The sequence below is a fragment of the Gallus gallus genome, chromosome 4 (genome assembly GCF_016699485.2).
Source record: "Gallus gallus isolate bGalGal1 chromosome 4, bGalGal1.mat.broiler.GRCg7b, whole genome shotgun sequence".
In the NCBI taxonomy this organism is placed as follows: Eukaryota; Metazoa; Chordata; class Aves; order Galliformes; family Phasianidae; genus Gallus; species Gallus gallus.
In genome coordinates, this window is record NC_052535.1 from 515,233 (window position 1) to 538,694 (window position 23,462).

At 57.5% G+C, this 23,462-nt stretch overlaps 1 protein-coding gene and 1 long non-coding RNA gene across 7 annotated transcripts in view; one reads left to right on the forward strand and one right to left on the reverse strand.

The window, feature by feature from the left end:
* The window catches only part of STARD8 (StAR related lipid transfer domain containing 8), a 42,216-nt gene that overhangs the window by 660 nt on the left and 18,094 nt on the right, over positions 1 to 23,462 (forward strand). The window contains exon 2 of one of the 6 annotated variants that reach the window (XM_040699969.2): positions 1,970 to 2,003. In XM_040699969.2, coding sequence (XP_040555903.1) covers positions 1,970 to 2,003 — 34 coding nt within the window. The other 5 variants (XM_046940744.1, XM_040699968.2, XM_040699973.2 and 2 more) reach the window with 5 other exon arrangements.
* Positions 937 to 2,348, reverse strand: LOC121110541. Its single transcript, XR_005859726.2, has 2 exons — positions 1,725 to 2,348; positions 937 to 1,276 (listed from the first exon to the last, which is right to left on the reverse strand). It is a non-coding gene; the product is annotated as an uncharacterized LOC121110541 (long non-coding RNA).

Below are 23,462 nucleotides of genomic sequence, written 5' to 3' on the forward strand. Positions count from 1 at the left end.
GCAGCAGCTCTGGGTCAGCCCCGGCCGTACCACCCAGTGGAGGTGGCTGCGGAGATGGAGGAGCGGTGCAGACTGCAGGCCATGGGGTTTTTAATTTCCTGCAGCAGTTGTTCTCTTGGCATCAGGTATTTTTCATTTGGGTTTGGCGTGTACCTCTCAAAGCCACCCCGTTGGTTGTGGTGGGGTCATTGCATTGCTGGGCAGGTTTGGAGGTGTTGGTGGGGGGGGTTGGGGACCGTCAGCCTTCAAGAAGAACTGCAGTTGCTCTGCAGCCAGCGCTGCACACGGGGCTGTGACAGGCGTGGGTCTGCGTGCTGAGCGCCTGTGGAATGCGCTCTTCCCTGGGGCTTCCAATGCAAAGCTCAAAATAGTTGAGTCTGTTGAGTCTAAAAATGACATTTGTGAAATTCATTAGTAGCATTACTAGCTATCTTGTCCTCGCTGTCTCCAGAGAGCTCAGCAGGGCCCTTAACCCTCTGCATCCCTGTGAACTCAGCACTGAGGGCTCTGTCCTGTGAGCTGAGAGCACCAGAACCGCACTCCCACTGCTGGTGGGTGCTGCCGGCAGGGCCCTGCACAGGGCCTGTCCTCACTGCCCAGCCCAGCTGCTCGTCTCCCCATGTCCTTGCTTCACCCCCACCACGGGCATCTCCATGCAGGGGCACACAGGCAGATGAGGCTCCAGCGCTGTCTGATGTATGGTGGCTGCGCTCTGTGCTGGAGGGCTGTGCTCTGCCCCATGTGGATCAGCCCTGGGGGATGGGGCTGAGGTTCCCTCCCAGCTCCTGGCCATGGGGAGACAGGAAAGCTGCCAAAATAGGGTTAAGCAGAGCGGTGCTGCCCTTCAGTGCTGGGCTTAGCAGAGCTGGGAGGATGTGATGGAGGATGTGGCTGTTCCTTGTTCCCGTTGCACTAAGAACATTGCTGATGGCCTCGTGCAGGCTTAGGGCTCTGCTTCAGCCTTCTCTTTTTATTCTTTCCTTTTTCCCTCCCTGTGTCTGTGATGCTCAGCTACCCGCTATGGAGAGCAGAAGGATATCTGGAAACGGCAGAAAGATGCAGGGCTGTCAGTGGGATTAAAGCTTTGGGGTTGAGTGAGGTGGAGCTGTGGCTATGTGGAAAGTTTGCTGGGGGACAGAAGGTGCTGAGGGCAGCACAGAGGGGACGGGAGGGCATGATGGAGTCTCCTGAGGACGGGGCTTTTGTCCCCTCCCCTCCTTTCCTTCCAGCAGTGACACCGCTCCGTTACTCTCACCGCCTCCATGGGCATCACTTCCTGGGGGCAAAAGAGAGGTTCTGGTGACCCCACACCACCCAAACACTGCAATCATCCACCCCAGGCAGGTCCGAATGTCCTGGGATCTCTCCCTCTGTTCCATCTGTTCCTTGTGCCTCCAGTAGAGCATCCCAGGGGATGGCAGTGCTCAGACCAGAGCCCCTTCCCACTGTCCTGCTCCTGGAGGAAGCCCTTAGAACAGCAGATTGCTGTGGCAGCTGTGCTCCTGCCCGCGTGGCTGAGGCACTCTTTTGGGATTTGTCTCAGGGAAGCACTCATGCTGTGCTCACCGAGGTGATGCTTTTCACCCAAACCCTACGATGTGTGTAGAAGAGGCTGAGCCCGCAGCCCCATCTCATTACACACCTGTGCCGGGGCTGCTGCTGCCTTTGTGTGGCCGTGGCCGTGGCCATGGCTGTGCTGTACCCTCAGTGAGCCCTGCGCTCACCTCCTGCTTGTGGCTGCAGTGCTTGGATCTCGTGTGCATTTGTTGTCCTCTGTAGCACAAGTCAGACACAGAGCCCCACGTCACCTCCTGGGGTCCCCACCCCGTGCTGCTGCCTGTGACCCCGAGAGCACTGCGTGTGGGGACTGAGCCCAGCTGCTCGAGGAGCACAAATCATAGGAATCCATGAATGTGAAAATGAAGAAGATAACAAAATGATGTACGTCCTTTCTTCTTTCTTTTCGCAGTGCTTCACACGGCTAGAAGACAAAAAAGATGCAGGTAAGCTGAGACAACGTTACTCTGGGCACCAGCTTTTCCTGTGGTTTGGGCAGGGCTGTGACAGGAAAAGGGACCCACGTCCGCTGCCGGCTCCTGACAGCGCTGCGTTTCCCCACAGCGCCTGGTTTTCAGAGCGGCAGAGGCCGCCAGCGTGGGGCAGCACCGGCCGGGCCCCGCGCGGCGTTGGGAGCAGCGCCGCTCAGCCGCGGAGTGCGGCGCCCACCGACGCGATGTGCGGAGCGCAGCGCCACGCAGAGCACAGCGCGGTGGGGTTGGAGCTGCGCCGTGGTCCGTTACGTCCCGCTGCCGGGATCGGTTGGTGGGGCGGGCGGCTGCGGCGCGCGCTGCCATCCGTACCCAGGAGTGCTCTGCAAATGGAGGTCTCTTAAGGAAGCAGTCAACGTGCGCCCTCAGGAGACCCCACTGCCTCCACCGATGGCTTTCGGCCTCTTTGCAGTGGGTGCCCGGAGGAGCCCAGCTCCTGGCAGTGCTGCGGGATGAGGGTTGGGGCTGTTCCGTGGTTGCCCATCCACGTATGTGATGGGAGTCGCGCCGGCACCGCGCCCGCCCGGCCGACCGACCCCGCAGCCCGGATCCCCGTTGGCTTCTTTGCTCCCTGCTTCCTTTCCGACACTGGCTACGCTTCCCACGTATTGTTCTGTATGAAGCAGAAAGGAAAGGCTTGCACACAACCCCTGCACGCCAAAATTCCATCCTCTGTGTAAAATCCTATTGGTAGCAGCGGCAGACCTCTCCAAAAGCAGGTTTGGGAGCATGCTCTGCAAATGTCATCAAGCAGTGACCTCAATCTGGTTGCTGGGAGGTGAGGAGTGAGCGGGCAGCATCCTCAAGTATCATAAAAACTGTATCAGGCGGTGGTGATGCTGAGATATTTCAGAAGTGCGCTTCTCCCAGTGGGCATCTTGAAATCATATGGAAAAGAAGTATGAGGGATTCTGCTGAACTTTTGTCCCTGTGTGAAACATTAAGGATGGATTTGCACAGCATCTGGATCTCCAGGAATAACCTGCTAATTTTAGCTCTTGTTGATGTGTTGTCACAGCTGAGCTATTCTTCCTCCCCCCGACCCTGTTGTTCGTGAACCACCTCTGAGCAGATTGGTGCTCTGAGTACGGGGCCATGGCTGCTCAGCCATACATGCAGGACGTGGGGCAGCATCGCCTGTCCAGCCCATTTTGGGAGCTCGTGAGGCACTGGGAAGTCACTGCCTGGCAGAAAATGCAGCAGTGATTGGTAGTGGTAGGAAGTAGAAAACTGAACCGAATGTGATTACTGTTGGTTTTTGGTGCCATGTGATGGAAGAGAGGCTTCGTTTCTCCTTCTCTCTCCCTTGCCCATGGGTCACACTTGGGGCTGCATTGGGACTGCTCCTCTGCTCTTCTCCATTCACTGCAGCCTCCACTCCCATGCACCCCTCACCAGGTTTCTGCTGTGTGCAGGGTGAGATCCTCTGTGACCCATCAAAGTGCCTCTGAGAAGAGAGACCCTTCCTAAATGCAAAGCGCACCCCGAGAACCCCCCTGCCAGGGCAGTGTGAGTCAAACTGCAGTTTGTGCTGCTTCCATCAGATGCTCAGTGCAGAGCTCCAGCTTGAGACAATCTCCAGCACTTCCTCTCTGGCCTCCTTGTGAACCTGGAGGTTATTTTTGCGCAGCTGAGCTCTCTGATGTGTATTTCTCCATATTGCTTTGATTTCCCCCCGGAGGCAGGTTGGGCTTTGTCACAGGGCTTCTGGGCACAGCCGAGGTTTGCTCGTGTCCCACTCGTCCCCTGGCACTGGGACCCTCACTGGCAGATGCCATCTGCACTGCCGTGGTGGCACATTTCAGTGCTGCCCATGCACTGCCCACTCCCCTCTGAGTGCCTCTGACACCAGCGGCCCCCACAGGGGTTTGGTTCCTTGGCAGTGCCCGTCTGGCAGTGATGTGTGTGGGTGAAGGGCTGTGGCATTATCTCAACCTGCAGCAATGCACGGCCCTTTCTGTTTGCTCTCCTGTCACCGTTTTGCTCTTAGGGCAGAAATGAGAATGGTGCTGACCCAACCGCTGCCACCCCGGGCTGCAGGCAGGGGCAGAGCTGTGTGCAGGGAGCCACTCCTGAGGAGCAACATGGAAACATAACATGAGAAAAAGGACTTTGAAAGAAAATCAAAAGCACTTTGGCCACAGCTGGCTTTTTCCAGTATATAATCCTGAGGAAAGTATTTGTCAGAGAGGCACCGTGAAGCAGAGCCGTTCCTGGTCCCTGTTCCCCCCCTGCCCATAAAATCTTCTGTAACTGAAATCCAGCGGCTGCTGCAGGAAGCCGCCCCCCATCCCCCATTGCCTCCCCCCAGCCCTTCTGGGGCTCTCCTTTCAGGGTCTGGAAGTTTTCTGTTTCCTGTAGCTAACAGAATGCAGATTCCCCCTCTGAGCAGCAGGATCCTATCAGGGATCGGGTCCTTTTCTCTGAAGGATGGAGGGAAGAGCTGCTGCTATAGAGAGGGTTGGCTCTGTGCTGGGGGGGCTGCTGGCTGCACAGCTGTGCCTGGCATGCTGAGGAGCAATTCCTGTGGCAGCGAGCAGCCATTGGGACAGGCTGGAAGGAAGCTGCAGGCAAGGAAGGCCGTTTGTTTCTGCGTCCTCTGAGACGAAAGGGATCGAGAGGGAAGTTCTGAGCTTCCCTGAAATTAAAATGAGAGCGTAGAAAGCTGGAAGGAACGTTTGGCTGCGTGGGGTTTTCCTTTGGAAGGATCTTTTACGTGTGAGCTGCATTACGAACGCAAAGAAAGGTAATGGTTGCAGTGTCTGAAGGAGTCCATTAGCACTGCTGGAGGGAGCTGTGCTGTCGGGGGGAGGCACCGCGCGGCGCACGCGGGACCTGTGTGGCTGCTCTGTAGCGCTGGTGCGGTTCTTTTCGAAGTGTGCAGGTCAGTTGGAAAAGGAAAGGTGTGAGGTGTCCGCAGGCCAGTCCAGTCGGGTTAACTCCTTCTCCTCCTAATGACGAGGATCTGAACCCTGATGCGATGTTCTCGGTGCCCCAGCGAGTGCCGCCCATCCCCTGGGGAGGAGGCACGGAGGCGGCGGGGTGCTCCCGGTTCCAGGGACGCCTTCAGCCGCGGGTCGGTGCCCACTCCTGGCAGGAGCGGAGCGCGGCAGGAAACGCCGTCGTAGGAACGGGAGGCTGCGGGGCGGGGGGGGGGCGGGGAGGGCCGAGGGCTTTTCCTGCAGCGCCGCCGGGGCGGTTTGGTGCGAACGCGTGAGCTGCGCGCTGCCGGCGGATCTCCTCCGGGAAAGACGAGGGGCTCCGAGCCGCCCGGAGGGGCTGCGGGGGCGGCTGCGGTTGTCGCGCCCCACCCGGCCGCGGGCATCCCCGGCGGGGAGGAGCGGCGTTCCGCCGAGCGCGGCCCATGGGCGGCAGCCGGGACGGGGCCGGGGCGCAGCTGCCGCGCTCGGGCTCCGGGCGCTCCGTGGGGCTGCGGTTGCCGTGCGGCTGCGGGAGGCGCGGGCGGGCAGGTGAGTGCGGGACGGGGCCGCCGTGCCGCGGGGGAGGGGGGGGAACACGATTGGGCCGCCCCGGCAGAACCTCCGGCGCTGCCGCGTCCGCGGGAACCTCGGGTTGGAGCAGAGAACCCCACGGCAGCGCGGCTCCGCCGGTGCGCCCCCTCCTTCCTTCCCTACGGATAACGGAAGGTGGCCGACGGCGGTGCTGCAACGGGGGCCGGGCTGCTCCGGGCGCCGCGGGCTCTCGGTTGGGTCTACCGGGGCGGCTCACCCCCCGGGGGGGCAGCGGAACGCTCGTGGCCGTAGCGGGCGGTGCGTGCTGGGCGGGGCTGCGGGATGGGGTGAGGAGGGGGTCGGGGAGGCAGAGCGCGGCCTGAAGGTGCGCGGAGGGGCTGCGGGCCGCCCTCCTACGGCTGCGTAACTGCGCCCGTTTGGTGTTTGTTCGGTGTCCGCGGGTGTGAGGGCAGCTGACGCGCGGTGCGGCTGCGGAGAGGGAACTTTCTGCTGTCGTCCGCAGCGCTGGTGAGGTTGAGGATATTTGCAATGATCGTAGCGGTGTTTGTATGCACGGCATCCCGTGGGAAGCAAACCTGCTGCTTCTCTGTGCCCGCGGCTCCTTCCTGAGCAGCTGAGCTGTGCCAGCATCCCGGATGGGAGCATCCTGCAGTGGGATCCAGGGCGGGGGGGTGGGGGCGGTTCCTCCCCCGTGGGCATTACAGCTCCATAACGGGATGCTCAGAGCTTGTCACGTTCTCCATTTAAAAAACTGGCTTAAAAAAAACCCTCCCTCTAAAGAAAGATCCCACCATATTTTTCATAGAAAAGGGGATTATTTTGTATTTGATAATGTCATAATGATACTTTCATTGACCTTTTTATTAAGACTGTTAAAACTGCTTAATGTGTTTTCATTTCAAACTTCACTGCTAAAAGTGGTTTGATGTGGTTTTAAAGATGATGGCGATGACAGCCTGCGGATAGCAATCTTGAAAGCAGTTTGTTCTGAGCTACATGAAAGGGGCACCGCTGTAGCTTTTCTCCTGGCCCAGTGTGCAGAAATGGATCTCGTATCTGCCAGCCTACAATGGACACTCATTCCTTTTGCTGCTGATCTCTTTGGGGACGGCCCAAAGCACACCATGTGGATACGAGTTACTCTGCAGTGACAGCGAGGCCAGCTTTGATTGTTGGAGGTGAGGGAGGAAATGGAGTTTTCCTAAGAGTTAAGCTGTCATAAACGTACTGGACGAGAGTTTGTTAATGCTTGAGAGTTTGTTAATACTTGCCAAGGACGGTGACACCCCGGCCCTATGCAGGCACTCAGTGCAGGCAGCCGTTCATGGCGCTGTTGCCCTGCAGGCTGCTCTGGGGACCCACAGCCTGGAAATTGCCCTGGGCTGCAGTTGTGCCCGGAGCCAGGAGGGCTTTCTTAGGTTAATCAGCATTGTGTCTGTTTTCACTTACTGTGGTAAGCCCTGTGTGTGCATCCTGAGAGCGGGCCAGAATGAAAACCACTTCCTGAGCTCTGCAACCCACCACCATTACCTCTGGAACAATAAGCCATTCTTGGCTTTCTTCCTCGTCAGCATCCTCCCCTGGAACAAATGTGGTGCAGGGAGCATCTGCGGTGGCCACCTGCTCACAAAGCACTGCGCCCACCTCTGCTACTTCTGCACGTGGCTGCGAGGGCAGAGCCGGCGTTGTGTGGGGTGAGAGGACCCCGTTCAGCCCCCCTCTTGATGACCCCATCTGTGCACAGCCAGGGGCAGCTCCTGTGACTGCTCTGCTTCCTGGGAGGCGGCTCTGTGGGTGGGTGGGTGCTGGAGCCGGGTGCTGCTTGCTGACCAGCTTGTTTATCTCGTGGGAGCTGAAGGCTCTCTGCTCCGGTTCAGCAGTGGCCACATAATCCGGATTCCTCAGATAAATTCCTGCTGTTTCTCTGAGATCTGTGGCTGCTGTTTTAATTGCCTTGAGCTCCGGGCCAGACACAGGACCCTTGTTGCGCGGAATCAGCTCCTATGAATGATGCTGTTGTGCACATGTCTCTGAGTTCCTCTTTTCCTCCCTCTCGCCCTCCTCCCCTGCAAGTTGGGGAATTTGGCTCTGGTGAGGCTCTGCCCACTGTGCGACTCCGACTCCATCTCCATCAGCACTGATCTGCCCCCCAGCACCGTGCACGGCCCAGTGCCCCATCGTGCTGCTGCCTCTCTGAACAGTAACACGCGGTGACCTGTGCTGATGGCCACCTGTCCCACCTGCGCGTTCTCCAGGAGAGCAAACACATCTGCTGTGTGCTGGCACAAGTCCCAGCGGTGGGCCTTCGGTGGCTGCGCTGTGCCCAGGGACACTTCTGCTGTGCAGGGCTGTGCTGGGCACAGGTGGAGCTCTGGGGGGCTGCAGCGGCAGCTCCTACAGCAGCGGGGTAAGAGAAGCGAGCAACTGTTCTGCAGTCAGACAGAAACAAATGGGACTGCTCCAGGCGTGGCAGTGCAGGCTGTGCTCAGCACAGACCCTCAGTTAGCTCGGACAGAGCTGGTTCATGTGACAGCGTCAGAGGGCCCTCCTGTCCTCCCATCTGTGCTGGGGGAAAATTAGGGAGCACAAAAGAAACATCAGCAGAGCGAGAATCCCCCGAGCTGTGCTTGTGAGTTTGCCCCAGGGCAGCCACTCTGCTCTGCCCACCTCTGTGGTGTTTTTATTTACACACCTGAAGGAGAATTTTATTTTTTTTTCCTCTGCACTGTTTACTTTGGTTGTTGGAAAAAGAGGAGCAGACAAAGGCAGCACAGGGCTGCGCAGGATGTGTTTGTTGTGGATGCGCAGTGTTCTTCTCATGGTGGGTGGTCAGAGGGAGTGAGGATGCGTTTCCCACAGACTCACTGCTTTTTTCCCGTCTCTCCCTCCCCGTTCATTTGTTGTTCCGCCTTCTCACCCGGCCGAGCTATGCTGCTCAGCGCCAGGAGGGGTGCTGTTCGCTGGGCTCATAGAAGCATTGTTTTCCCGTTGCAAGGGATATCCCAGTTTGGGGCTTTTCAGTACTTTATTTTAAATCGCTGCTTGCCAGCACCACACCCATGTGCTGCTTTTTGCTTGCCGGACTGATTCCTAGCAAGGTTTGCAGGCCTGCGACATGCTCGGGTACTGTGGAATAGTATAGCAGGCCTCTTAGGGTGCCAACGGTTGGTCGTCTTTAGGCTGTCTCTCAGCGTGATCCATCTTTCAAAACGTGGATTGATCTGTAGCTATGGCACCGGTGCACAGTGCGGCTGGTTGTCCCACTGCCCCCAGCCCAGAGGGGGAGACTTTGAGGAGGCAGCAGCGGCTGCTACCTGGCCATGCCTTTTGGCAGCTCTGTGGTTAGGGCTGCATGCACAGCTGCTCCGGGCTGGGTGCGGGGTCGGCCCCGGGCAGCCTAAAAGGGCCTTTGTTGGACGCCTTCCGATCCTTTCCCGGTGAGCCCAAGGACCACTCTGGGCAGTCCCTCTCCCCGCATCCCGCCCGGTGTCACCCGGCGCTCCCTCCCTCCTCCGGGCGCAGTGCGGACCCTTTGCCGGGTGTGGGCGCACCGCGTGCACGCGCACAGTGGGCTCGTTGTGCGGGCGGCCCTCGGCCGTGCGCTGGGATCTATAAATACCGCCGGCTGTGAATGCGGCCCATTCATCGCTCCGCTCCGGGGGCGCGGCGCGCATCTTCCGCTCCTCCCAGCGATCGCCCGGGTCGCGGCCGGCGGCTGTCCCGGTGTGAGCAGCTCTGTGTCGAGTGCCGTCCCCGTCGCTTGGAACTCCGTGTCTCTGGGAGAGTTCCTGCCTCGCTGATTTTCCACCGCCCCCCTTCCCGGATTGCATGGGGAAATGAGTGGAAAATGCTTGAAATCCTCCTCGGAGCCAAACTGTTTTTTCCACTGACCGTCACTGTTCCCCCGGGGCCGCCCGGGCGCCGCTGCCCGGCTCTGACCCGCGGAACTCTGAGCCCACCCCTTACCCGGCCGTGCCCCCGCGCTGCCAACTTCCACCCCTGCCCCCTTCCCGGAACCAAACACCCGTCCCTCCTGTCCCTTCCGTCCTCCATCAGCCCTCGCGCTCAGCGTCCGCGTTCTCCTCCTCGTACCTATCTTAGCTCTGCTCCTCTCAGCTGCTGCTTCCAGACCTCCCACCCATCTTTCTTCCATTCCAAACAAATCCCTCCCTCGGCGATACACAGTAAATACAGCTTTTTACTTCGTATCCCCGCGTTACTCTCCAGCCTCCCGCAGACAGCCCTCAGCCCGTCCCAGCGCACAGCACGCGGGGGACCCAAAGCGGTGACCCGAGCCCGGCGCTGCGGGGCGCGGCCCCACGGAGAGCAGCGGGCGGGGCCGTGCGGGGGGGCCGTGCCTTGCCGAGCCGCTATTGGCCCTGCGGCCGGGAGGGGCCGAGGGGGCTGCGGCTCCTCAACCGACACCTGGACCCCGGCCCTCGGCCCCCGGCCGCCCGCAGCGCCGGGCCGCAGCTCCGGCACACGTCAGCCCGCGGGGCCGGGCTGCGCCCGCCGCCCCGTCCGTCCTCTCGGCAGTTCTGCCCGCAGGGAGCGCGGCTCCGACGGCGGCTCAGCAGAGCCTGAAGGAAACCCAGAACCCCGCGGCTCCCTCAGGTTTGTGCCGGCGGGGCGGTGCCCGGGGCTGTCCCGCAGCGCGGTGCGGGGCCGGGGCTGGAGGTGGCTCAGCTCGGAGCGGAGCTGGCGGTGTGGTGGACCGGCAGCGGTCTGTCCCAGCGCTGCCAGCTGCCCGGCTGTTTGTTTGCGGCTAACTCAAATATCAGCCCTCCCGTGTTTGGTTTTGTGCTCTGTGCTCCCTGGTGCTCGGGACAGAAGCCCTTTCTTGTGCAGATCCCGATACGGTTAGAGGTGTCAGAGAGGGGTGTTGTTGGCAGCAGCTCGCATTCTTTTACGTGTGCATACGTGAACTCTTATCAACGAATGTGCTTTTTTTTCTGTTTACCTTTTAACTGAAAGCGGCTCTGAAAGGCTCCTGCAGCGGCTCTGCGCTGCGGGTTTGTGCCTGGGTTTGCCCCTCTCCTGTGAGCTGTGCGGGGAGCAGTGGCCCGGCTCAGCCCGTCCTCCTCTGCTCACCTGGGGGAAAACATAGATCAGGTCCTTCTACCAGCAGCTCATCGGTGGTTTCCATATGTGACAAAACATCCCATCCCAGTGCAGTGCAGGTGTGAAATGCAGCTTCTGAGGAGGGGTGGGCATTCCTTTACGTACTCACATGTCCTTTGAGAAATGCTTTTCTAATAAAAGACCAACCGAATACGTGCCGTCGTGCTTCTGTTCAGCATTCCTGGTCTGCACTGCCTCAAATGTCCACTGCTGAGCGCGGGCACAGGACGGGCTGCCAGCAGCGTGCTTTTGTAACAGGGCAAAATGTGGTGACTGAGGGCACTGCAGTGCTTCCCTTTGGGTTTTGTGCAAATTTCAAGAAGATCTGAAAGTTCTCCAAGTCAGTTTAAGTCGAGTAGGGAAAAATAGGCTGCCCTTCGCATAAGTAGTTCTTTCTGTGGAACAAGGTGAGTCACCACCAGGGAGAATTGAGTCTCCTTTACGCTGTTTGTTGCTTGAAGGCTGTGAGGTAGTTTGCCCATCAGCAGAGGGCCACAGCCATGTGTGTAGTTGCATTCAGATGGATGTGGGAGCGGAATCCTCCAGATGTAGGCAGTGTGGTGAGGCTGCAGGGCTGGAAGTACTCCTGTTGCAGTTGCTGGGAGCCTGGGGGGGCCCTGCAGGGGCTGTGCTCAGCCGGGGGCTTCTGGGTAACACAGGGTCCATCTCTATCTCTGGGGAAGGAGACACTGTGCTGTCCCTCTGCCCATCACATCTGGCAAAACAGAGTGCTAGAGCCCAGGACTGACAGGAGATGGCTGTTTTGGCCAAGGCTGAGATGCAGTGTGTTGAGATGGGATGTGATGCAATGTAATGAGATGCCTTCTGGGACCTCCCGTGTCACTCTGTGTGTGCAGGTCCCGCAGCAGTAGCTGCAGCTGGGGGCTTTGCACAGACGTTGCAGAAGGGTGAATGCAAAATTCAGCCTGAAGTGTCTCCTCCACCTGTCTGATGGGAGTGGCGAAGGGACCCTGATGGAGAAGCAGCTGAAGGCAGCCCTGGGCCTTTGGGAACAGGGCAGCACAGGAACACTGCTGACAGTGCCTCTACGTGGCTCCGTGTGACACTGGCAGTGGGGACAGAGCTGCTCCATGCTCCGGACAGCACTGCTGGCACAGCCGCATTCCAGAAGGGTCTGCTGCTCGGTTAATGATTGAGCTGCAATAACCTCCTGCAATAATCCTTCTGTGTGAGAACCTTTTTGAAAGTCACCTCCAGTAACAGCACTGACTCTGCCTAGCTGTTGGGGCTGGGAACAGAAATTTAAAGAATCAGACTTCTCTTTTCTCATTTCCAGCAGGAAATGCTTTAGATGCACTCACCTCCTGCTGCTGCCCGTCCTGGGGCTCCCGCACTGTGTGTGGGCAGCACAGAGCTGCCTGTGTCACACTCTCTGAGCCCCACACTCCCATGTTCTCCAGCATCCTGTGATGCCCTCACTGTACTGCTGGTTTCCTTTTGCACCTGTCTCTGTGTGCTCTTCCTCCTCATTTCACCCCTGATGGGTGGATGGTTGGACTGGGTTATCCTGTGGGTCTTTTCCAACCTTGGTGATTCTATGATTTCTGTTGCCAGGCACTACCCGTCCCGGTTAATGATTGTCTGCCCACGCCACGTGGGGCTGTTTGTGAGTCCCCGCAGGGATCCTTATCAGAAAAGGGCACTCGTCACCACTGCCAGTCACAGGCTGAGCAAACGTTAACGGCTGCCTGGGGAGCAAACAGCAGCATGAGGTCCTCCCTCCCTTGGAGCCTTGAGGGTCCCCCATCTCGATGTGGGATGCAGCAGCTGAGCTGCCCAGGGGGTGTCTTTGTGTTGGGTCCAGCAGCCAAGTGGGGGTTTGGAGGTGATCCTGCTGTGAAGGTATGACTGCACGGTCACTGTGCTCAGCACAGGAGAGCCTGGAGGTGCTGACCCACAGGGACAGGCGACTGCAGAGAGCAGCTGGCTCTGACCCTGCTCGTGGTTGGCCGCAGAGCTCAGCGCTGCCACGCGGGGATTTCCTGCCCTTATCTCGGGAGGGGCGGTGTGTGACCGCAGTGTGTGGGGCTCCGCTCGAGCCATTTACTGTGGCTGTGCCGCACCCGGCTGCAGCTGTCTGTGATGCTCGTGGTTCAGTGCTCACCGAGTGCTTCTGTCACCACTCAGGGAAAGCGCCTGTGCTCCCAGCAGTGTGTGCATGCTCAGTGCTCCCAGCAGTGCTTCTGGGCAAGAGGCATCAAGGGAGGATGCTGCCGACCTGTAGGTGTGTTCCTGTCTGAGTGCAATTTGTTTGCAAAGGTAGATGGAGGGGTTTCTGTTCTCCCTCTCCCACTTTTTTTTTTCTTTTTTTCCCTATGAGTTTCACAAGAATATTTTAACTGCCATCAAGGGCACGAGTTCAGCTTCTGAATGCCCCTTTGTCTGATGCAGCACAGAGGAGGGAAGCTCCCCCCATGCCTTCGAGGAAAGGCAGCAAAGTGCTTCCCCAGCACCCAGCACAGCGGTGCTGCTGCTACGCTCCATCTGTGTGCACGGAGGGGTCTGTGCTGCAGCCTCTGCTCAGCACTGGCTGAGGAGGGGCCAGCAGAAGAGTTTTGGGGCAGCATCTCCATCCTCCCATGTGAAAATGCAGCTGGGGGCTGTGGCAATGGCCGTGTCACAAGACTGCAGGGATGGTGATGCTGGGGGTGACTCAGAGCTCATGACCTCATTTCATCAGCGTTGTTGGGTAAGAGCAGAACCTCGGAGTTTTAGCCTCCTTCCAGGCAGATCACTGCCCATCAGCCCTCCGCGTGACCCCCCGCCCTGTTTCCCCTTCAGCAGTGCATGCCCTGGCCCCTGGTGGGGTGTCAGCCCTCATCACAGCTCTGTGTGGTGGGAGCAGGGGAGCGTGCTGTAGTAGGAGTGTGTTCCTGGAGCCCTGGGGGCTATGCCAGCAGCTCAAACACAGAGAGAAGGTGGAAACATTCATCTTCCCTCAGCTGCAAATAATGGGCTTCTGGAAAAAGAGCCTGATGAGCTGAAGCACCCCTGAGGTCGTGCATATGGGAAATAGGGGAGCGCTGCCTCAGAATCCTGCTTCCTTCTGGTTCCACCCATCCCTGAGAGCCTTTCTCCAGCAGACACAGGGCTGAGCCCCAGGTTTATGGGCTGATTTCAGCCCAGCGTGCCCTAATTTCATCCTTCTTGTTGCATTCAGCATTCTCACATCCATCTCTGAATCTTTTTACCTTTAGTTACAACTATTCTAATTTTGGTCTTTTGCTGCTATTTTGGAGCAGACAGCACTTCTTGCTGTGCAGTTATATGGCCCCATTGGTTCCTGTGGTGCATACATCAGCTGTGCCTGTGGGCTGGATCTGCTGCTGACACTCTGCCTTGCGCTCCAGACATATGTGGTGCTTTGCAGCCAAGTGAAGCTGAGCTGCTGCTCTCCTTTCCCACACATGGTGCCTGCACACATGTTGGGGCATCCCTAGCACTGCTGCTGCTCCAGAAAAGCAACAGATATTTGAGGCGTTTTGCTGCAGCAGCTGAATTGTATCAAACAGCTTTGCACATCAAAGAGGTGAAGTACCCCTTCTGAAGGAGTATGGTCAGGGAGGTGTTGCAGCTGCGTGGCACTGTCTGTGGGGGTGCAGGGGCTGTGCGCTTGGGCTGGCTCCCTTGCTGATGGAGCCTTTGCCTCAAATTCCTCCCTAGAAGAGGGGCAACAAAGGGCATCCCTCTGTGAATGGTCTGTAGGCTGTGAATGCTCAGGGACGTCACCTCATGGCACAGCAAACTGCGTTGGTCCTCATGTCCCAGCAGCGCCCTGGCACTGTTCTGTGCCCTCACCACCCAAACAGCACTGCAGCTGAGTGCCTGTGTTCTCCTGCTCAGCTCTCTGGGAGAGCTGGGATGGCTGTTCTGAGACAGCTGCCTCTGGTTGTGAGGTTTCCACATCTCTGTCTCGTATTCTGTGCAGGGACATTGTTGTGAAAGTGGTGTTTGTGCCTCTGGAGCCCCTTCATGGTGCTATGCTCTTCACCGGAACAAATGCAGCACTGTGTGGCCCATGTGGGCACTGCCTGTGGCTCAACCCTGCTCACACCACCTGGCCTTCATATGGCTGTGCTCTCAGCCCAGGTTCTGTGTGGGAATCCTACCCTGCAGGAACAGAAGTGCTGGTGATGGGGTGGCACAGCTCAACTCTTGGGGGGGCCCTAAGGGGAAGGGGACACCAGGACAGGGCTCAGTGGGTGCTCAGGGGACGGAGGGGTGTGCACCTGGGTTGTGGATTTGGGACTGGTTTTGCTCAAGCCCTGCTGATGATGCACGGACACCTCTGCAGAGGATGCACTCATGCAGCCATCCAGAGCACAGCTCCTGGGGCCTGTCTGCTGGCCTGGGGCAGTGGTGGCTGAGATCCTGCAGGGACTGAAAGGGTTAAATCTGCTTTGCAGTATTATTTAAAAAAAAAAAGAAGAAGAAGGAGGAAAAAAAAAAAAAGAAAGAAAAAGCCATTTCCTTCATGTCCAGAGACAGTTTATTTTCTGGGCATTCTTCGGGACTCGGGGAGGTGCCTTTTCTTTAAGGCATTTCCTGTAAGCAAGTTTATATTTGGACTGGGGAGGGGGCGGAGAGGAGGCGGGTGGGGAGGGAGCCAGAACCTGGCGGGGTGACCTCAGCTTTTGGCTGCTTCTCCCAAATTGTTTGAGGTGGGGGAAGGAGGAGACCTTCATGTCACCATCCTGCTGGGCCCTGCAGTGGCTGCCCTGCTTTCTGGGGTGCCCAGGGCACGTTATACATCTGGGTCAGATGAAGTGGAACAGAGCAGAGCCTGGTCTGTGTTGGACCTTCCGTGGCCCAAGTAGGTACCACGTCCCCTCAGCACACCGTGCCTTTGTAGGCCCTTTGGAATTCCCTTCTTGCTGTTGACCTGCTCCATGGCTGCCTCAGTGCTGCAGAGCAGCGGGGACCCACTAAGGTACAATTAAGCACTATTCTCTCTGGTACCTGTGAAGGTTTCTGGTTAGCATTAGGCAGTTATGAGGCAGAGGGGTTTACCTTCACCATAGTTTGCCCCTGCTAACACTGCAGGAGCTGTCCTGCCCTGCCCAAGGAAGGTCCATGCTGAGCAGAGAACCTGCCATCCCTGCTGCCACCCTTCATGCGATGGGCACATCCCTGCCAGAGCCAAATTCCAGGGCTCGCTGTTGGCCGCCTCTGTCTAACTGTGTTCCTGCTGCCCTCATGGTCACTTTGGCTCTTGTTAAAAACCAACGTGAAGCAGGCAGGTAATACATAGGGTCATCAAACTCATTGTGCTCTGCTGTTTGCGGAACAGATTGAACTCTTTTCCCACTGATATTTGATCAGATGTTTCTTCTTGTGCAGAGTCTCCAGAGCTTACAGCAGGAGCTGCAACTGCCCGGGGTGAGATGCAGCAGGTTGGGGTCGAGCAATTCTCCCATTGTTCCCCGTGCCAAGTTTCTTCTCCCCCATTTTGTTTTCTTTTTATTACTGTGATTTCCTAACATCGGAAGAGGCGAGTTATGAAACTGGAGTTATCCAAACACGTCTTGTTTGAAGATAGCGTTTCATCCAGCAGATGCAGCTTCCTGCCCTGTAAATGGTTTTCATTGTTTCTCCTTGGCTGCTGGCCTATGGCTGTTGGGGCCGTGCTGGTGCCGTGGGGCGGGCAGCCCCCAGCAGGGTGCCGCGGCGGTGAGGCGCTGTGATGGAGCTGAGCTGTGAGCACTGCTGCTGGGGGGCAGCATGGGGATGTCGGGTGGTTCACTGTGGGCTGCCCCTGTGTGTGGGTTGGGAAGGTATGAGCTGCTCTGGGGCTGGTGGGTACCAGCTTGGGTGGGCTGTGCTTTTGGTAGGAGGTGGTCAGCTTTTCCTGTGTGTGTCCATTCTTCCATTTAGAAGATGGGATTTGGTGCCATTTCTCACCTGGTGCTCAAGCACCGCTCCAAATGCAGTGCGTGTGCAGGACTGCCTGCAGGATTCCATATGTTTGAGTGGGATCAGACCTTAGGGCCTGTGATCAGTGCCAGCTGCTGAAATGGAGACAGGAAGCTGTGCAAAGCGGTCACAAGCACCACGTTGTCACCCGCTCCGTTCGTTCACATTCCGGCTGCACACCAGGGCTGTGTGCAAGGACAGCTGCTGGTCTGAGGTTTGTCTCCGAGCAGTGAAAAAGGAAGGAACCAGAGGAGGAGGTGAGTGAGGCCAGGTGATGCTGTCCGGGGTGACAGGGATTGTTCCTGGCCCCACAGCAACTATGTCCTTCTCAGGTCCATTGTAGGTTGGAGGTGAGTACCTGCTGGTGCCAGGGCTGGCGTTGGAGTTTTAAGGGCTGGCGTTGGAGTTTTAAGGGCTGGCGTTGGGCTCCTGTTGCCTGCTCATCTCCAGTTTGTGCCTTGCATCTGTTGTTTCCCTGCCGAGAACCTGCAGAGCTCTCTCTGCCTCGTGGGTGCTCGCACTGCAGCTGCCCCTGACGGGTATCTGCCAAACCACCATCTGACCGTTGTCTCTGACTGAAGGGTTTTCCAGCAGGACGGTTAAATAGGAAATAAGTAAAATAGTGATATGGTCCTCAAACAGCTGCCGCAAAGATGACAGCTGTGTGTATCAGTGAGATGGGAGGCCGGTCTGCTCCCCACTGCCCGCTAGGACGACTGATGGGTGATGTGTGCTGCGGTGGCAAGGATCTGGAAATCCCATGTTGGTGATGGGAGCCACCAATCCCCAGCACAGCCACAGGTGTTGTTGGCTGAGTGCTGAGGGCCGCCCGTGGTGCTGGTGGGGCTGTTGTGCCATTGCTGCCGCCCCTCTGCTCACTCCTTGTGCTCCCATCTGCACTCATTTGCCTTTCTAAAAAAAATTCTTCTTTCTCCTTATGAATGGAGGGGGTTTTTGTGAATGTCCTTTACGGGATGCGAAGCCACAGATGTTTGCTCATTAACTACGCCCTGCGAAGCTGCTGCCGGAAGCAGCACCAATCTCTGGCAGGGATCTGCGCATTGACGCTTTTCCTTCCTGCTCTGCCGCGGCCGCCTGGCCCCGTGCTGCCCCCTCCCACCGCCCCGAGCCGTGCTGTGGGGCCCTGCTTGCTTTGGGTGTGCTGAGGTGCACAGCCGGGCTACGCAGGAGTCCTCATCTCCATCTCTGTGCTCCGTCAGAGGGTGGAGGGGAGCGTGGTCAGAAGGTGGAATGATTGATGTTTGAGGTTTGTGGGCATTTCATCCTGTCTACGTAGAGGAGGAAATACAGAGAACTGAGAAAACTTGCCTTGGCAGAGAAAGCCCTGCTGGCACAGATCCTGCCCCAGGAGTGGGGAGGCTGCAGTCCCAGCTCCATGCTGGGCTGAGGGTGCTGAGCTCCGCCATCCCCAGGATCCTCTCGGGCTGCACTGGCTGCTCCTCTCCTGCCCCACTGTGCCCCCATCCTGGCCATGCAGGAGCTGTGCATGGCTCCTGGCAGCACGGTGATGGGCACGGGGAAGTTGTGCCCTTCTGTGCGCTGGGCTCTGAGTCCCTTCGGAGGACATACAGCACTCAGAAATCAGGGACTCAGAAAAACAGGCACAGATGATTTTTAGAAAGGTGCGAGCTGTGTGATTTACTGCAGTGTCATCAGCCTGCAGGTCTGGGTGGGTGCTTTCTGAGGGAAGGGGCTCTGTAGAAGCATGTAGGGCAGCAACAGCAAACTGCCAAGTCTGAGCTCTGATGGTGTGAGGAGCCGGAGCCCCCAGTGGGTCTCGCTGTGAAGGAACTCCTCCTTCAACGGGGGCTTTCACAGGGATGGGAAGCTGGAAAAAACCGTGTCTGTTCCTGCCAGAAGGCGCTTCTTGCCAGTAAGTGGCCTCTGTGTTCTAATGCTGCTGATGCAAACTGTTGGTGTGTTGAGTTTGGGATTCCTGCTGCCTTCCAGCTCCAGGGCTCTGCTCACTGTGACCCCGGGGAGGTTTTCCCTGCTCCTGACCTCGCTTTGTGCAGCTGCTGCAGGCGGAGCACCACTGGGATCACTGGGAAGGGATGTAAGCCTGCTTGAAGCCCTCAGATGGCCACAGAGTGCTGTTAATGACCAGAGCTGCAGAAGAGGGTAATTTTCACCATTGCTGAGAATTATTTCCCGTTGCTTATAGCAGGTGTGGGGCTTTAGGAGTGGTCCCTGTGGCTCCCATTGTGTGTAAAGGGGCGGGACTGTGTGTGTGGATGGGGGAGCAGGGCTGGCCTGGCAGAGCTGGCTTCCCCAATGCCAGGACCAGCTGGGTGAGCCAGGTCTGTAATTCCCACTGCAGACACAAGGTTCATCTTCCATTGGGATTCAACATCTTGACTGTCAGGCCAGCATATGAGTCTGTACTGTTGCTTGAGGCCAGCTTTTTCTTCCTGTTTTATGATATTCTCTGACATTCTCCACATTCCCGGCAAAGAGATGTCTGTATTTAAAAAATAGGAAAACCTCCTTTGTCTCTTTGCAGAACGGTGACATCCTTTAAAACGACTCCTCAGCAGTTCTGTTGGCTGCTCTCTCTGTTAACTTCTCAAGGAAATGGAAACCCTGAGCTCAGGCTGCTGCCTCCGCCATCTCGTTGTGATGGGGAGGAGGATGGGGGGAATGGGTCCCTGTGGGGCTCAGCACAGCTCCATGAATCTCAGCTCTGTGCTGCCTGGTCCCACCTTTGCTCTGGGGTTTAATTCTGACCTCCGTGTGTTTGTGGTGACTCTGTGCTTGCGTTGCCCACCTCAGCAGTGTGGTTTGGTGGTTCTGGTTTGGGAGAATTTTGCAGAGTGCAAAGTCACTGCTGTGGGTGGTCTGTGGGTTGGAGCCCTGCCCGGCACTGGCCTCTGCCCTGCTACTGGGTACCAGGAGGAAAGCCAGAGGGCACAAGGGGCTTTGCAGTGCTATATGCAGGGGGATGAGAGCTGTTTTGTTTCTCTCCAAGTACTGGGAGCAAGATGGGGAGTAAATGGACTGATGTGAAAGGCAGCAGGTGGAGGGTTTGTTCTGAACCAATACTGCTTGTTACCAGCTGAGCTGGGGCATACATGATGAAATATCAGTGACAATATGGCTGTACCTCAAATGGACCAGGAGAAGACCAGGCTGAGGAGGAGCACAAACCCACAAACGCACCCCCAGGGCTGGCTGGCTGCCTCCCCCTCTCTGGGGCCCGAGCTCCTGCTCCCCTCTCCCACCTCCAGACGCTGCCTGGCTGCAGACCCAGGAGGCAGCTCCTGCCCTGCTGCTGTGCCTGGAAATAGCTGTCTGGTTTCCTCCCGTGGCGCCGTGGGAGCAGCAGTGACAGGAAGGTCCGGCAGGGAAGGGCACAGAGGAGGCTTTTCCTGAGGAGAATTGGAGTAAAGTCCCCGTGCTGAGTGCAGAGCTCGCCGAGCTCATCGCCCACCTTGCCTACAGCGTGCTCCTGTTGGGTGTGCCCAAATGGCCCCCGGCACTGTAAATAGGGCCATTGCTTATCGCTGGTTTGCTGTGTGCTGCTGGCTTGCTTTTAGCAGCACCCTTTGCTTTTAGACAAGACTTCTCAGTTCAGGGGTTTCACTGTCTTCCTGCAACAACACAGCTTTACAGGAGCCTTGAGGAACGCTGGTGCAGCATGCCATGAGCCAGCCCTGGGCAGCCCCAGTCCCTTCCTTTAGAGCACAGAGGGGGAGCGGCACTGCTGCCTCTGGGGCCCGGTGCTTCCTTGCATCGTTTGGACATGAGATCACATTTGGAAGTAGTTTCACAGACTCCTCCCATGTTGGTGGAAATTTTGCACATGGTCACTGGTAACTTAGATGGCCATGGAGATGCCTCTGTGTCCATGGAGCCACTTGGAAACGGCAGCCTTGTGTCCCTGCTGTGACATGTGGGTGACTGTGCCAGGCTGTGACATGCACGAGTGCCTGCATCCTGCTCCCAGAGGTGTGCTCCATGTGGATCTCAGCTGTCTCCTCCTGAGCTTCAGTCCTGCTCAAATGAGAGGGTCTTGCAGCTCATTCCCTATTTGTGCCAAAGGCACTGAATGAGGAGAGTGCAGTGACAGAGAATGTGCTTTTCATTACCCAGGCTAATCCCATGTCAACCAAAGCTGCTTACCCCGAGCGTGCTGTGCCCTGGGCTGCAGCCTGCAGGGCTGTGTGAGCACTGCCTGCAGGGATGGAGGAAGGCACGGGGCAAAGCCAAGCACCGTGAGCTGAGTGAGCACAACAGGGATCTGGAGCATATTCCGCAATTAGGTCTATGTATCTTGAACAGCTGGCACTCCACTTCTTGTCCCTGTACCACCATATTTCCAAAGCCTTTGGTCCTCTTTTATGTCTTGATGGCACTAGCCCTTGCTTTCAGTACTGCCAGCTCTCCCATGGAATGAGGTTCCCACAGGAGAAGCTGAACCCTCCTGCACTCGTGCCGGGCTGTCTGCACACATGTAGCTGAGGACAGCTGCTGTAGCTCTAGGAGTGATGTGGCTGAGCAGTGCCCAATGGGAATTTGGTGGCACTGCCGCCACCACCACTCTTCTCCTGCTGGCTGACTGCAGGAGCAGCACACCCTGCGTGATTTGAAGCTCTTTCTGTGTTCAGTGCAGTGGCACGCTGCAGCCACTGTCTGCCTGTGCCAGGAGTGGTGACGGTGGCACTGCTACCAGCATCTCACAGTCACTTCTGTGCAGGGACAGAACCGCCCCTGAGCTGCTGCTGGTGAGTCACAGCGTGGGAGGGCTGTGCAGTGCTGTGGAGAGCTTGAAACAGTTAAGCAGCGTCCGTCTGTGTGTGTGTGCACTATTGCTTTTGCCTGTCCTTAGCTCTCCCCCTCCTGCTCCCACTGCTGCTCCTTGGAGCTGAGCCCTTTGCCCAGCTGTAGGTGCCCTGTTTGTTCCCAAAGGGAACTCGAATGGCCCTCTGGGCTGGCTGTGCCAGGGGCCGGTCTCAGCAGTGTGGTGCGTAGGCCTGCATGGAACAAGTTGGACCTCCAGCCGCCTGCCTGCCCCCTCAGTGCCTTCTGATGCTGCCTGGGGTGGCCGCTGGCCATGCTGCTGCTCCTCACTGTGCCTCGGCCTCCGTTCCTGATGGACAAAGCCAGGACTGACAGCTGCTGCTGTGGTGAGTGCCTATGCTCCGGCTCTGCCTTTCCATCCTGGAGCAGGCTGCAGCCAAGAAATACACGTTTGGGGGGAGATGGAAAAGTCTGTGAAGTGACCTTCTTGTCAAGAGATTTCTTGAAAGCCACGTTTCCTTTGCAGCCAGACAATTTGCTTTGGCTTTTGTGCTGTGGGCTGAGGGAAAGATTAGGAGGTGCAGTTCATCTTGTTGTTCAGCTTTCTCTTCTTGAAAAGAAGAGCAGATTTTCCTTTACCTTTTTCTTCTCCCCTTGCATGGCTCTGTGGCTCCCATGGGGTGAGGGACTGCTCCCACTGCCCCGATGCGAGGAGGGCACTGAGGCTCAGGGTGTGGCTGTGCACATGGGGAGCAGAGGGGAAATGGATGCGTCTGACTGTGGGCTGTCTGCAGTGTGTACATGGTGCATGGCTTTTCCTCAGCCCCTCTGCTCTCTGCTTAAGATGCTGCAGACGTAGGAGAGCTGCAGCCTCTTTAGCATTCGGGCTCACTTCTCACTGAGCTGGCCAGGCTGATGGCAGTGTGGTGACTCCGTGGAGTGCCAGCTCCTGGGGACCTCTGACTGTTTCCTGAGCCTGTGCCATGGTGCCCTCTGTGTGCTGCCCAGCAGTGGGGATGAGAATGGGCTTTGGCTGGGAGTGCCAGTAGCACTGATGCACCCATCCCATACTGCCTGCTGTGGAAATGTCATGTTCAGATGGAGGAAAGGAGGGCAGGAAGCGGGGGGGGGGGGAGAGGGAAAGGGCTGTGGTGCTGAGCAGGGTGAGCTGCAGGGCAGGGGGGCGGATGCATGCTTGCAGCAAATGGAAATTCCTCCCTGGGAAGTGCTGTGCAGCTGTGCCAGTGACCAATGCCACGGCAGTGTTGGGGGGGTCCAGCACAGTGCGTGTGTGCTTTGGGCAGCAGTAGGGATCTGTGACTTTGGGTTAATCCCCTCGTGCTCCCAGTGGGAAGGATCCAATGGGCATGGTGGAAGTCCTGCCCTGGTTTATGCAGACCTGTGTTTGCATAAGAAACATCACTTGGCTGCTTTTTGAAGCTGGGATTTCACATCAGGGTTTTATGCCATGATTTGCAGTTTGTTCTCCAGAAGAGCTGCAATCTGGGGCAGTAGGGTGGCAGTGGGACATAGACAAGGCAGCACCAACTGTACTCCATGGGGTGTCCCCAGGGCTGAGGGGGGCCCCAGCACACAGGAGGGGTCCTTGGGTGCCCCGGCTGTGAGGTGCCCCACTCCTGCTCTGTGCTGCACAAAGAAAGGAGCAGAAAGCCCACAAGGGAACGAATGCTTCTCTGTGCAGTTTGTAACAGATCCAGGTGTTTCTTCTCAATAAATGCACAGAAATAGGAGGAAGTTCCCTCCTGTATTAAACAAGTAAATATTTTATTGATGCTGGGATGTAAAAGCAGAAGGAGCTGAGGACGGCTCCAAAGCATGCAGTGCTGGAGAGGAGTCTCAGCAGGTTGCACTGCCTGGAGATGCAGTGGTATGGAGCTGTGGGCTCCCTGCAGAGGTGAGAGCAATTCTGCCTTCACTGCTGGCCTTTGGTGGTGGCTGCAGTGCAGCTGCACAGTGTGCTGGGGGTGGGAGTAGGCTGCGAGGGCATCTTTCTGCTGAGCTGGGTCTGAAATTCTTCTGAGCAATGGAAAAGTGGAATCCTATTTCTGTCAAGGTGAAGGCACACACTGCATGGGGCTCTGCTTTGGGACGGCGCCTGCCTGTC